We start from the raw sequence: 14,713 nt of genomic DNA on the forward strand, positions 1-14,713 counted from the left end.
GAAAACATAAAAAAGGATGAAATTCCTAGAAAAACCACAACTTTGCATAAATAAAAAGATGATACGACTACTACTATAACTACTCAAAAGACTCACTCAATAGTTACAATATTTCTTCAGTGAAAACTCCAAGCCCAGATGGTTTTATTTATAAGTTCTACTTCTTCGTCAAGCAACAGATAATTCCAATATTTCTCAAGTTTTTCTCCAGGTCATTTTTAGAGGTGAAATAATTTTGATACTAAAGCCAAAAAAGGACAGTATAAGAGAATATAGAAAGAAAATCTCATATATGAATATATATGCAAAAATGCAAAAAAAATTGTCAAACACATATCACCCATTTGTTTTTAAAAACTTACATAAAAGCCAAGAGGAAACTAACCCAAGAATAAAAGATTGGTTAATATTAAAAACTGTTTACTACATTAACAGTTTAAAGAAGAAAAAACAGCATGAGTTTTCCAGTAAAAGTAGGAAAAGCACTTAAAAAAATAAAACATTCATGATAAAACCTAACCTGGAGAAGATCTGCCTTAACTTGATAAACAGCACTTACAAAATCTAAAGGACACATCATATGAAATGGTGAAATGTTACTCTTAATTCATTTTCTTTAAAATCAGAAACAAAATAGGAATATCTACCATCAATGTATTTAACACTGTCTTAGGCTAGAGAAAATGCAGTCATTTAAAAAGACCAAAAAGATGCAAGGGCTGATAAGGAAACAAAGACTCTCATTATTTGCAGCTAATTCTCCAAAAACATCCAAAGAAATCAAAGACAAGGATCATGCATTGCATTCTGGGTGGTTAAGAATGGACTCTTCAATCATTTGGGCTGCTAAGTTGGCTTCTCATATTAGAAAAAAATAAATGAGTACTTCTGTCTCACAGGATATACAAAATCAATTCCAGATAATTAAAGACTTAAATATAAAGAGCAAAACATTAAACTTTTATAAATACATTTAAAGAAAATGTCTTTAGCACTTTGTGATAAAAGAGAAAAATTTTCAAACAGCTCATAAGAGAACATAAGCTATAAAGGAAAAGATTGATACTTTAATTCAAAATTAAGAACATTTGTTCATCATTTGACAGCATCAACAGAAAAAAAGAAAAACAAAACTAGCCACTAAAAAGATGATTAATTGAAAGTGTACAAAGAATTCCTGCCAAAAAGAAAGAAAGAAAGAAAGAAAATCTAGATCACAGAAACATAAATGGTCACAAACACAGAAAAGGAACTTGACATCAATGTAATCATAGAAATGCAAATTAAACCACAGTGAAATATAATTTTATATTCATTAGACTTGCACAAATTAAAAAAATGAACAATAACCAGCATTAGCAAGGATGTAGACCAACAGACAACCATAACGTTGAGGGGACAAAAATGTAGATGCATGTATACTGTATGATGCCATTGTGTAGAAGCTCAAAATATTAAAAAGGTAAAATAATTTAACATCTATTTAGAAAAACACATGTGTATTCAAGGAATAATAAAAAAAAATCCTATTTAATTCAGAATAGTGAATACCTATTGGGAGGGGAAACAAGTGAAGAAAATGTCAGGAGGATGAGTTAGCAAGTAGATTTAACTGGACTTCAAATGGTTTAAATCTAGGGCACCTAGGTGGCTCAGTTGGTTAAGCAATTGTCTTTGGCTCAGGTCATGATCCCAGAGTCCCAGGATCAAGCCCTGCATCCGGCTCCCTGCTCAGCAGGAAGTCTGCTTCTCCCTCTGACACTCTCCCCTCTTGTGTTCTCTCTCTCTCTCAAATAAGTGAATAAAATCTTTAAAAAAAAAAATGCTTTAAATCTTAGGTGGTGGCTACACAGACATTCATTTCTCCATGCTCCTCATCCATGTAATATAATTTATTATTAAAAATATACTGTAGCACAAAATGCCCAAAATAAAAACATATTAATAAAGAATTAAAAGAAATTCAGGAATAAGACCAATAAAACTAATTATCAATAAAGCAAATATATTTGGGAATTTGGAGGTACTATCCTAATCTGCAGTGATTGGAATTAGGAATTTGGAAAAACATTTTCAAATATATTAAGCAAGTATCAAAAATTATACAATGTAGCATAATAGCAAATAATTGAGAAAGCCTGTAACTCAAACACTGAATCACTTTACATATTTCTCCCTTCAACAGATTTCCTAACTGTTCCACAAATAATCTACCAGAAGAGGTTGAGAATGACTACAAAAAGCAGACTTCTTAAATTATAAATGGCCTTTTCACTTTGATTTTATTACAAACACTATTTTCAAGCAACTTGAAAATTAAGATAAAATTTCCTTCTTTTTTCACCAGATTTACAAGTGGCACATTGACTATACTTTCAATTACTCATTTACCCATGAAGCACAATTTAAATATTTTCTCCATGAAGAACAGAAACAAAAAAAAATTACTAAGCATGCAAATGCAATCAAGAGGGGGACATACAGTAAACAAGCAGGACGTTTTTCAGTGTCAACATGTTACCATCCATTTGCCTGCAGCAAAGACAGTCAGAATTCCCCTGAAGTCATGAGCATCTTACCAATACAAGAGTCTCGATCCTAATTCTTTCTTTGGTTAATATATCACATCCCTTCAAGGCTGCCAAGTTAAAGCAGTGCTCTCTTATAACTGGTTATTTGAAATCTCTGATATATTAAATATCCCCTACCTCTTTTCCCACTGTCTTTGGCTTCTTTACCAGAAACCTATATCTCAACTATATGAATTTAAAAATACATTTTTTTACCTTTCCAATCTAATGTGGCAGTAGGCTTAGGATACAAAAAATTTGTTCTTGTAACTTCCCCAAAACACTTATGAACTTCCCCCATCCCTGCCAACTGCAAAAGCAAAGCTAACGAAAGAATCTCCACCAAGACAGCTAAGTAATCGCATCAGAACAAGTAAAGCTTGTGAGGCAGATGAAAAAAGACTGTAAGGAAACCCAAAGAATAGCACCAAGCAAACAATGGAGAACTGTTTTTGAAGTTTTTAGTGGGTGCGCAAAGACTGAAAGGTCCAGTCACTCCTATGCAGACCCATTTCTAAGGGATGTGTCTTCAGAGAGCTAAAGGACAAGGTAATGTCTGCAGAGAGGGATAAGGTAGTATCTTCCTTTAGCTAAGATGAAGAGCAGCTTGCTCACTGCTTGCTATAAAAGGTAAGATCTCAGCCCCATGTTCCTCAGCTATGGGTATGGTATCTATCCCAGCCATATCTTACCACCTCTGTTGGACTTGAGGGCAAGGGCAACTGACACGTACTCCCTCCTTCACCAGTGAGTAATAAAGCTCTTTGTCACTGACCCAGAAATATCGTGTCTTCTGCTAGCATCTGTGAAACAGCAGCAGGCCAGCTTATTAACTTGTAAGTAGGGAAAATAAAATTCCAGACTTAACAACTTTATCCTACTTTGTCTGTAAAGTACTGGCTAGGAAGTAGGAAAAGACTAGAAGAGGCACGGTATAATTTTAGAAGTATTTCCAAATAAGCCATACTCTACTATGAAGGATAGACTAAGGGGGGGGGGGGATATTCTTTAAGTTAATTATACTTCTTCAGATATTATAAAGTATCAAGAATCTATAATAGAAAAATACCACTGTATAAAAGGAATAATATATTTGGTGAAAGAACACTAAAATAGGGAATCAGACTGGGAATTGTACATTCTCCTACAGATCTGAGAAGATAATCTGACCTCTTCATGCAGAGAAGCAAGCAGGGCCAGGGTAATCCCCTGACATCACCTGTTTATAAAGGTGAGCTTTGGATAAAATTTGCCTTAGAGTGCACTGAAATATTAAGCATAAAAATGAAAAAAAATGATAGTAGAAAAAAAGACTGCCTGTGGGTCCAGTAGAGCATTTCAGAAAACTGACTACATCTTCAAAAGAAAACAAACAAACAGATGTGGCCTCTGTGAATCAGGAACAGAAATTCAATGGAAGGAACAGCATGAGATAAAGAGTATTTCAAGAAATAAGACAAAAAAGCCAAGATACAGGGTATCAGTGTTTTTTTTTAAATATAAATAAATCACAAATAAAATTAAAAGTTATAAAAGATGAAATATTTCCAGAATCGTGTACAAAATAATATTCAAGTATGATAAACTAATTTTTCACATTCTATGCAAAGTAAATTAAAAGAGAGCTAAACCTAGCTGTATGCTGGAAAAACGCACGTTTTTAACTAAAGGGATAAAGAAAAAAATAATCTCAGATGCAACCAACATGTGAGACAAAAAACAAACAAAAAGGAGTTGGTGGTGAGCTCCTAAGAAATAGAAGTGATTCTGACCCCAGACTTGTGCTCAGCAACACTAATTCCAGAAGGCAACAGAACACCACATTGGAATTCTTCAGCAGTTTGGGATGCAACCTTTGTACCAACTAAAAGGTGTCTTCATACTTAAGTCAATATAATTCATTCCTTAAAATGCAAGAGGATGAAACACAGTTATATTTTTATTTTTATTTATTTTTTAAAGATTTTTATTTATTTATTTGACAGAGATCACAAGTAGGCAGAGGGATAGGCAGAGAGAGAGGAAGGGAAGCAGGCTCCCCACTGAGCAGAGAGCCCGATGGGGGGCTCTATTCCAGGACCCTGGGATCATGACCTGAGGGGAAGGCAGAGGTTTTAACCCACTGAGCCACCCAGACACCCCCATAGTTATATATATATATTTTTAAAAGATTTTATTTATTTATTTGACAGAGAGAGATCACAAGTAGGTGAGAGGAAGGCAGAGTGAGAAGGGAGAAGCAGGCTCACCGCTGGGCAGAGAGCCCGACGTGGGGCTCGATCCCAAGACCCGGGGATCATGACCTGAGCCGAAGGCAGAGGCTTTAATTCACTGAGCCACCCAGGTGCCCCATATTTTTAAATGTAGCTTATTAACTGTTAAATAATTAAAAATTGAGAAATTAAAAAAAAATTAGAATGCAAGAATGGGAAGAGGTCTGTGGCTAGCACTGCAACCAGGTAAAACAATGCTATCTCATTGATTCTAGCAAAATTCTGGTTAAAAATAATATGCACATATAAAATTATTCATGAGAAAAACAGTATATATACACTTACTCTATACATACACACGTGTATATATACATAATACCTAATACATATGTATGCCTTGTGTGTGTGTCTGTGTGTGTGTGTGTGTATGTATCAAAATAGCCTATGAGGGCACCTGTGTGGCTCAGTTGGTTGAGCAACTGCCTTCGGCTCAGGTCATGACTTCCAGGATCGAGTCCCACATCGGGCTCCCAGCTCCTTGGGGAGTCTGCTTCTCCCTCTGACCTTCTCCTCCTTTCTCATGCTCTCTCTCACTCATTCTCCCTCAAATAAATAAATAAAATCTTAAAAAAAAATGGCCTATGTATGAAAATGGCATAATAAGAATCTAAATCAAAGACCATAGAAATCATTAAGACAGCAAAGTATATAGTAAGGGAAAAAAAGGAACTGAATTTGTTTAAAATGGAGGGACTCTGAAAAAATAATTTAGATTTAAAATTATGGCTACTAGTGACGTATATACAGAACACCTTGGTAAACTTAGAGGCCAGCTGAAATTTGCATAATATAAATGTAACACCTGGCCCTCAAAATACCTGGGAAAGATACAGTTTCAAATCAGAGAACCAGAAACACCTTTCACAGAGGAAGACAAAGTGAAAACATTGGGAAGAGCAAATAAGTAAGAAAAACAGAGCATGCAGAATAGAACATCAAAAATAAAGCCAACCAAAAAAAAAAAAAAAAAAAAAAAACCAGCCATTGTCATTACAACACAGAAAGTTACAGAATAAGCCATGCATTAAATGACACATAATCAATTTATTAATGGCTTGTGGCTATGGAGGGAGACTACTACCCCATTATAAGAACACATGCATTCCAATTTCAGAGTTACTGAGGTATAAAGAACAGAAACCTCATAACCAAGATAATCCTGATAATGCATTATTTAAAAAATACATAGTTAAAACAAATGAAGAGAGTCTAGTAAGAAGAAACAAAAAGTAGAAAGTAGTCAAAAAATATTTCAGGAAGATAAAAAGTTCAATGAGGTCTCTGGTCCCTATTCTAAATTCCCTGGACAAAGAAGGTGATTTTCTCAGGTTGGGCCATGAGTTCACCCAGGTCCAATTAACACTGGTACAAAGGTGGCTTCCAGAGCCAGGTCGGAGTGAGGCTTACCCCTAAGGTCACTGTGAGCTGGGCCAAACTGCTTGGGAGGTCAACAAGATGTCACATTCTTTTCTTTTTCATTGTCTTTGTGCCTTAAATATCTTCAGATTTGTCAGATATAATTCTCTAATTTCAAAATTCTCAAAGAGCAAGGACCATGTCTGACAATTCTTTCACTGTCTTTTCAGTTCAAATTCAATATGAGATACAGGGTAGCTACTCCGTGAACATATTCTTACCTGGATTCTTTTTCCCGTCCTAAACAGAATCCTTCCAAAAATAGTAAAATGGAAAATATACCCACACACATTTTAAGCTCTGATTCATACAGTAAGTACATAGAGATCCAAAAGATCATATTGAACTATTCCTCAAATGATTTATTCAATTAATAAAATACACATACTGTTTCTAAAATCCAAAATGACCACGCAAAGTCAGTTAACTTTTTAAAACGTTAACTTGCTGGACATGGTGAGCATAAACTTACAGGCAAACTGGAGTTTAGCTTCTCTGCTGACAATCGTTCCAAGCGAATTTGTTGCGAAACACTGGTAACTTCCTGTATCCCAATTTCTGTTGGGGTTAATAACCACAAGATTTCCTCCGTTCAACTTATAACGGTATTCCATACTCAGATTAATATCACTTCCATTCAGCTGCCATCTGTAAAACAAATGTCAAGGTTTTTCCCCTATTAGTATATTTAAATTAAAAAAAAAAAAACTCTACAATATAAAGTCGACTTTAAACATCACCTCCCTTACAAATAAAAGGCAATAAATATATTATTCCATTGTGACATGTCTGAAGCTCAAACATGGCCACATATCAGAAACAAAAGATTCAAACATGGTGAAAGCACAACAGAATAACAGCTAAAATTTAAGGATTTTTCATGATTTTCTGAAGGGGGAGAATAATTTGTTCACTAGGGGAAAAATGAGGCTAGGTCTGTATAGGCAGAGATGAAGTAGAAAGTGGAGGTAATTACCTCATGTACTTCAGGCCAATCTCATGCTGCCGATGAAGGGGGGAAAGAGCACACTTCTTTGATTTATTCAGACTGACTGAGCACATTTAATAAATTAATTGGATAAGTGCTCAACTATCCATTTCAATTTGTCTGGGTAAATACCCATCCCTGAGGCACTCTCCACTCTTCTCAGCCATCACAATGCTATTTACTAAATGGTACACCACCATAAAAAACCCTAAATGCCACCTAGGGGGTCTCACATAGTAAAGGCATTAACCCCAGAGCCATATTTATCAATGGGAAGCCTGAAGAAAAAAGGAAAAAGAAAAGATTCTGGTTTTTGAACAAGAGTTTTTAAACAGAAAAACTAGGGTTCTTTTAAAAAAGATTTATTTATTTGAGAGAGAAAGAGTAGGGGGAGGGGCAGAGCAATAGGGAGAGAGAGAATCTCAAGCAGACTACCTGCTGAGTGTGGAACCTGACATGGGGCTCGATCTCATGACCCTGAGATCATGACTGGAACCAAAGCTGGGGACTTAACTGATTGAGTCACCAAAGTATCTCCAGAAAAAACATTATTTTTTTAAAGATTTTATTTATTTATCAGAGAGAGAGAGGGAGAGAGCGAGCACAGGCAGAATGGCAGGCAGAGGCAGAGGCAGAGGGAGAAGCAGGATCCCCACCGAGCAAGGAGCCCGATGTGGGACTCGATCCCAGGACGCTGGGATCATGACCTGAGCCAAAGGCAGCTGCTTAACCAACTGAGCCACCCAGGCATTCCGAAAAAACAGTTTTTAAACAGTGAGCACACTTGACACATCAAAATAGACTTCACCTTTAAAAACTCAGAAATAGGGATGCCTGGGTGGCTCAGTTGTTAAGCATCTGCCTTCAGCTTGGGTCATGGTCCTGGTATCAAATCCCTGCATCAGGCTCCCTGCTTGGCGGAAAGCCTACTTCTCCCTCTCCCAAGTCCCCTGCTTGTATTCCCTCTCTCACTGACTGTGTCTCTTTCTGTCAAATAAATAAATAAATTCTTTTAAAAATAATTAAAATAATTAAAAAAAAAACTCAGAAATATCCCATAGTCTTAACACACCACTATATAAATTAGAGCTATTTACCTCCTAGAAGACTTAATGTTTATAGTAAAAAGAAACCACTATCAGTTCTATAAATTTTTGTGTATTAAAACAACAATCACTGGGGTGCCTGGGTGGCTGACCCCCAGGTCCTAGGATTGAGCCCCACATTGGGCTCTCTGCTCAGCAGGGAGTTTGCTTCCCCCTCTCTCTATCTGCCTGCCTCTCTGCCTACCTGTGATCTCTCTCTCTCTGTTAAATAAATAAATAAAACCTTTAAAAAATCAAAACAAAACAAAAACAGCAATCATGTCAGTTGCTCTTTGTAACTTTGAGAAGTTGGGTAATCTGATACTCCTTTTATAGATGAAGATTTCAATGAAAAGGTGAGTAAGATGTCAATTGTTCCCACATAAATCATTGCTGGATCAGAAGTAGTTCTCATCTGAATTCTAGTCCAGAGTCCTTTCATCATGTCACGTGCGATCTAAAAATTGTTGTATTAATATATAAAATATTTAACCTGAACATATTACATGCTCTAAACGCAAATAAAGATATGAAACGTTAACATTATCACAAATGAAATTATGCAAAGGTAAATGAAATATTACCTGTCAAAAGTAATGGATTTAGTATGGAAAATCTCAAGTAATCATGAAACTCTTAATAAAATATAATCTAATACCATTTATATGAAGTTGTAAAACATGCAGAAATTATAAACCTCCACGTCAAGGTATTTTGAAGATGTCATGGAGAAAGTGGGGTATGTTCAGGGGGCAAATACTAGGAAATTTAGATTTTTGACTTTCTTTCTTCAAGAGTGGTTATATGGATATTCATACTGGACTAGATTATATGTTTATCTCTTTTCTGTATCTGAATAATACATAATAAAATTGTAATGATAGAAACCATAGGAAGTGAACAAATGTGTAAGTTTAGCCCCATGTTGCAATGAATTTTCAGGCAGGTACACATGCAGACAAACAACATGGGGAAGACATAGTCCTACACATGCTGGGCTTGACTTTCAGAGAATCAATAGGACAATAAATCACAAGTGGGGCGGGGTTGAATTTTTAAGCTGTAAATGGCTTGTCAGTTTCTGAGCAACTTCATGCTTGCAGTGGGAAAAACTTCTCTAGAAATGTACATAATTCCACATACTTTTGAAAGGAAGAGTCCCATGACGAAGGGTACTTGGTGTTTTTGTTCCCTATAAAATAGAGTTTGTATGGGAAAAAAGGATTTTAGCTTTAGAGTTAGAATGTTTATGGCCTAACTAAGCATGCTTGATGGCTTCATTTGAAAATTGTGCTTTTGTGTTTAGCTGATGAATAAAAAAGGTACAATGGCTATGTGGAAAATTGTAAAGATAAATAAAAACATGGAGAAGCTTTTCTTCTTACCTGTTTAATAGCTGGAAAGATTTAAGAGATCATAAAGTATGTGAGATAATACTTTATTTCAGTAAGTGTCTTAGATCTAAAAGCTATCATCCCAAAGCTTTGACTAAACAACCAAAATGGAAAAGATTTTTGTATGCTTAAATGTTTCTTACTTCCTTTAGCTCAATCTTCATCATACAGACTGAATCCCTAGATTATTTCATTAGGTGAAAAGGTAAAATCTACTCTCTTTTAAATGTTTCTGCTATAACAAAAGTAAGAGCGCTTTCACTTTAACAAACTCTTCAGAGCTAAGATTTACATGAAATACCCCAAAGAATGCTAATTCTCTCTTAACAAGGTGATATAATTATTTCTCTCCTTCTTAACACTATTCATCATTAACTAGACCTCATCCCCGGGTGATGTAAAATTTCTCAATACCTTATTAAACATTAATTGTTTTTCCTCTTGTTGAAAGTATGTGAATTAGAAAGGGCTGTATTTATTTAAACTCTGAATGTGTAAGGAATCTCTGGGCCTGAAATTCCAAAAATTATCATATCCTGAGAATATAATGTACTTGTGTTCCCAAAGCAAAATATTCATATTTGGGCCTGATTTCTAAATATTTCTGAGATTATCTTCTGTATAAGAAACATTCAGGAAAACTGAAGACAGACACACATACTCCTTTTACAAAGTATGTGTCCAATAAATCTATAAATTACAAAAACCTTCTTTGTAGTAAATTGTAGTCAACTGTGCAGAGTTCATGAACACAACATGTGGTAACCAAGTGTGACAGGTGAATGTCACAGGCCATGAATTTGGGAAGCTTTTAGAGGTAGATACTATCTTTTAGATTTGCACAGTCACGATTCTTTGTAATAAATGCAGATGTCCACTTTTATGAATCAAATGTGAAGTTCATGAGAAACTCTAAAGTTCAAGAATGAAATCGTTTTGAAATGACAGAATTGTGTAAAAATTCATGAAAGTAACATTTGCATACCCAAATTCCATTCCAAAAGGCTTAATGCAGTGATCTGGAGCAAAAGAAGACAGCACCATGGCTCTTGAGACTGCATACACACCAGCATTTCAATCCTATAACATTTACTTTGTGCTCTAGGAACAGACTAACCTTGTAGCTTTAGTTCAGTGGTAAATGTCACAAGATTAAGCACCTTTGTATAATCATCATGTTGTAACACTCTTGAATGATCTTATGAGTTCACTGCCAGCCTTCAGTGTTCAAATGCTCATTCTACACAAATTAGGATTTGCTTTTAGAATCCACAAGTGAGAAATGGTTTAATATTCATATTTCACAAATGTACTGATTTTTAGGCGATGAGCTCTCATCCCTTTGCATATCTTGGTGTGAAGGTTATATGTGAAATTGCTTCTGGGCCAATACATAGGACTTGGGAGCTGGAATGAGAAGTCTGGGCTTCACACTCTGCTAGCCTTCCTGAGATAACATGAATCTTATCAGTCCACCTCTAAAATCTCTCTGTATCCTATACACAGCAAGGTGCTGGTATCTCCTCACACTGGGGAGGTAGAGTAAGGAGACTGAGCCAAGCCTGTTCAATGGAATGGTAGAAGTCTATGGCCAATCTCCTTCTAAACATTTTTTTAAAATAGAATTTCTTTAAAACATCATGCATGCCCTTGAGCTAACAGGTTTTGAATTTTGAATATAACAGCATAAGGTAGCCGACACAGAAGCTATTACAACTGGCAGTTACTATTTCCTCATGATGAAAACTATGCTTGTTAATTCTGGGAAATACACTAAAACGTCAGTGACTGAGTGCAGAAGAACCATTGACTTCCAATACAAAGAACAAACTATGTGTGTGTGTGTGTGTGTGTGTGTGTGCGTGCGCACACCACAAACATGAATTTACATGATATAAGTTCAACCAGTATGAAAAGCCTAAACTTTCAGAGTTGAAAAATGCTTTTTGAAAGCATGACCTGCCATGAACGATGACTGTTTGAATCAGTCATCAGCAGTCATGACTACTGAATTCCCACCATCAGCCATAACAGGGGATACACAGTAGGTGCTTATAGAAGTTTCATGAGTGGAGTCACCTAGCCATAACCATGACATATAGTCATCCCTCACTGTGGTCATCCATATTAACAATAAACATCTCAAAGATGAGAAATGAATGCATATTTATTCTCTTTTACCTTATTAGTTATTATTTATGACAATACTAGTTATTACAGGAGATGGTAAATCTTACACAAAACCTCGCTAGTGTGAACAACAATCATGAATATAAGCATAGATCTATCTCGTTGGTATAATTTAAGGCACCAAGTCCTAAAGAGCATCTTTCACTAGAACATGACAAGGTTAGAGACTGTTACCCTTTGAAAAATGAAACTAACAAAACTGAGTGACTTCAGGTGATTTTCAAAATAATCCCCAGATATAATTTATCTCACCGTTGATTATATAAAAGCAATGTCCTTCAGGATATCTATCCTATCCCACCAAATCTGGTGAGGAAAATGGAAATACGAACAATATGCTGGTGAAAAAACTGATGTCACATGGTAGACTTCAACATAAAACAAAGTGAGAAGAACAAAATAATTTATTGAAATCTTTAGGGAAGTGGGGCAAGGTTTGGGAAATAAGCCCACACTAAACACTTGTTAAATCAACAGGCAATACTTTATTTGGGGTTTGACAGGAAAATTAGGAATTTAATCACAGAAGCAATTTGCGGTTTTAGATGCGGCTTTCAAGTTAATAAGCAAATGCATTTGTGTTCAAATGCAATGTTTGTTAATATGTTTACTGAAGTGATGAGAATAATTGCAGTCCTTGAAAGAATGAATGTTCGAATTTGCATATTCAATACTTTATCCAAAAATAACTAGTTAGACTTCAGCAATAATTGCCAAAGATAAAAATGAGTTAAATTGCAATGTTGTGTTTTTAAAAATTAAGTCTTTAAAATGTGTTTTATGACATAGATTCCCATTTCTCACTCATTGATAAGTTTTAAGCATATATATTTAAGAAGAAAAAAAAAAACCCACTGGGATTAAAAGCAACTCTTCAGTTTACAGAGTTACAGCCTGGTTCCAATTGATCAGTTCTTGCCTTAATATTATTCCTACAAGAATTACAGATAAGGTTTGCTATTCATGTCTTCTTTGCCTTACTCCCTTTGAAGGGCCCGCTCCTTACGTGACCTGGCCTGGCCACTCAGAACAATCCAATCCCGGCCTCAGTGATTAGTTAAGAATACAAATGTGACCCAACTGATTTAACTTGATTTTGACCAATACGTTTTCCTTCCTCCTCACTGCACTTCAAAAACACAAGAAAGAAGAACAATAAATGGTGTGAATTAATTTTGACACTCCCATCTGTGATATCTAAAAACTAACTTCTCTATTTTTCTTGGGTTATAGACTGCTCACACTATAAGCCATGTTTTTATTTCTGACCGCATTCAGAACTTTTGATGACACTAACAGGAAGGACGTCCTCTTTTTCCAGCTGCTATGGAAAGGATGTAAGTAGGCCTCGTGTTCTTTTGTCACTTCATGGGCGATCTGTCTTAAAATGGAGCCAAAAAAGGGAATCAGTCCAAACTTAGAATATGCTATCAAATGTACTATGGACCACTTCTCACCCTCTGATCTTTCGTGACATTCTTGACTTCTAACATGATCTAATACCAAATTTGCTTTGTTTTTTTCCCATTTTGCATTCCTTTTTTTTTTTTTTTTTTCATGCTCCACAGTAGCAGGCACTGTTTGCTAGGTATTTGGGAGGTAAGGAGGAAGAACATACAGTCTTCATCTTTAAGGGAGTTATATCCTACTGAGACAATTGCAGATTCTGGTAAGCTTTACCATACAGGTAGGCACAGGATACAATGGGCATCATCACAGCAGGAGACCCAACACAGAAGATACTGAGAAGACTTCATGAGAGACACGGTAATGTAGACAAGTTTTAAATGCCTGGTAAGAGATGCTGTTTCCTTCTGCTTCCCTCGGGCACTATAGATATTCTTTACTTTTTAATGGTTAGCAATTATTCCAACCATGTACAGATTTCATTGATTTTAGCGCCTGACTATGGGTATGGGGATGAGAACTCATCAGCTGGAGAAATCAGGATGCTAAAAGTTGTTGAGCATGAACATAAACGCAGAGAATCGGGCCCAGTAACCCAGCAGAAAGGATTGTATCTCTTTAAGAGCCAAGAGAATTAGAGGAACAAAAACCTCTTATTTGCCTTGAAGCAAGCAGCATAAAAGTGAAATAATAGTGACTTTAGATCTTACATGGCAACAATATATATGTAAGAGACAAACTGCATATAATAAAAATTATACTTAAAATATATATTAGGTATTATTACACAGAATATAGGGTATATTATACACAGTCCATATGCTATATTTTATATTGTACATGTAGAAAATACAGCATATACAAATGCAGTACATATATAGAGCCCCATATGTTAACTATATGTGGTACCATGTACAGTGGTACATTATGTGTGTGTGTACATATGCGTGTGTGACTCTGTATGTATAGACAATAAATCACCTCAGACTTCACTTCCTTACATTTTACTCTTTCAATAAACATGAGCAGAAATTAGTTTCTTTTATTTTTCTATCTTATACTGAATGCATTTAGTAGACTTTTGGCAAATTCCATTATAGGGAATCATACCTAAAAGGGAGAAACTGGAAGGGGACATGATATTTTGCAATGATATTTAGTCCTTATAACTGGTATATCAATATTTTTTACACTGTACCTTATTAACATAGTTTACTTATCATATAGAGCTGGAAGAAAATAATGTTGGGACTATTTCCTTTTGAGGAAAAAAAAAACAGAAGAGCTACGGTTTTGAGGGTTAGTCTAGAGCAGTGCCATCCAAAAGAACTTTCTAGAAGCATAAGTGATCATTGGTTCCTTCTCGTACAGTAGCTATTGGCCACACGTG

General features: G+C 35.6%; 1 protein-coding gene across 1 annotated transcript in view; it reads right to left on the minus strand.

Moving 5' to 3' along the window:
* Nucleotides 1-14,713, minus strand: part of CNTN3 (contactin 3) — a 331,855-nt gene that overhangs the window by 202,845 nt on the left and 114,297 nt on the right. Inside the window, exon 4 of the mRNA XM_045063248.1 lies at nt 6,732-6,907. Coding sequence (XP_044919183.1) covers nt 6,732-6,907 — 176 coding nt within the window. The remainder of the gene's footprint in view (nt 1-6,731; nt 6,908-14,713) is intronic.

This window comes from Mustela putorius, unplaced genomic scaffold (genome assembly GCF_011764305.1).
Source record: "Mustela putorius furo isolate JIRA1106 unplaced genomic scaffold, ASM1176430v1.1 tig00003850_pilon_pilon_pilon, whole genome shotgun sequence".
Classification (NCBI taxonomy): Eukaryota; Metazoa; Chordata; class Mammalia; order Carnivora; family Mustelidae; genus Mustela; species Mustela putorius.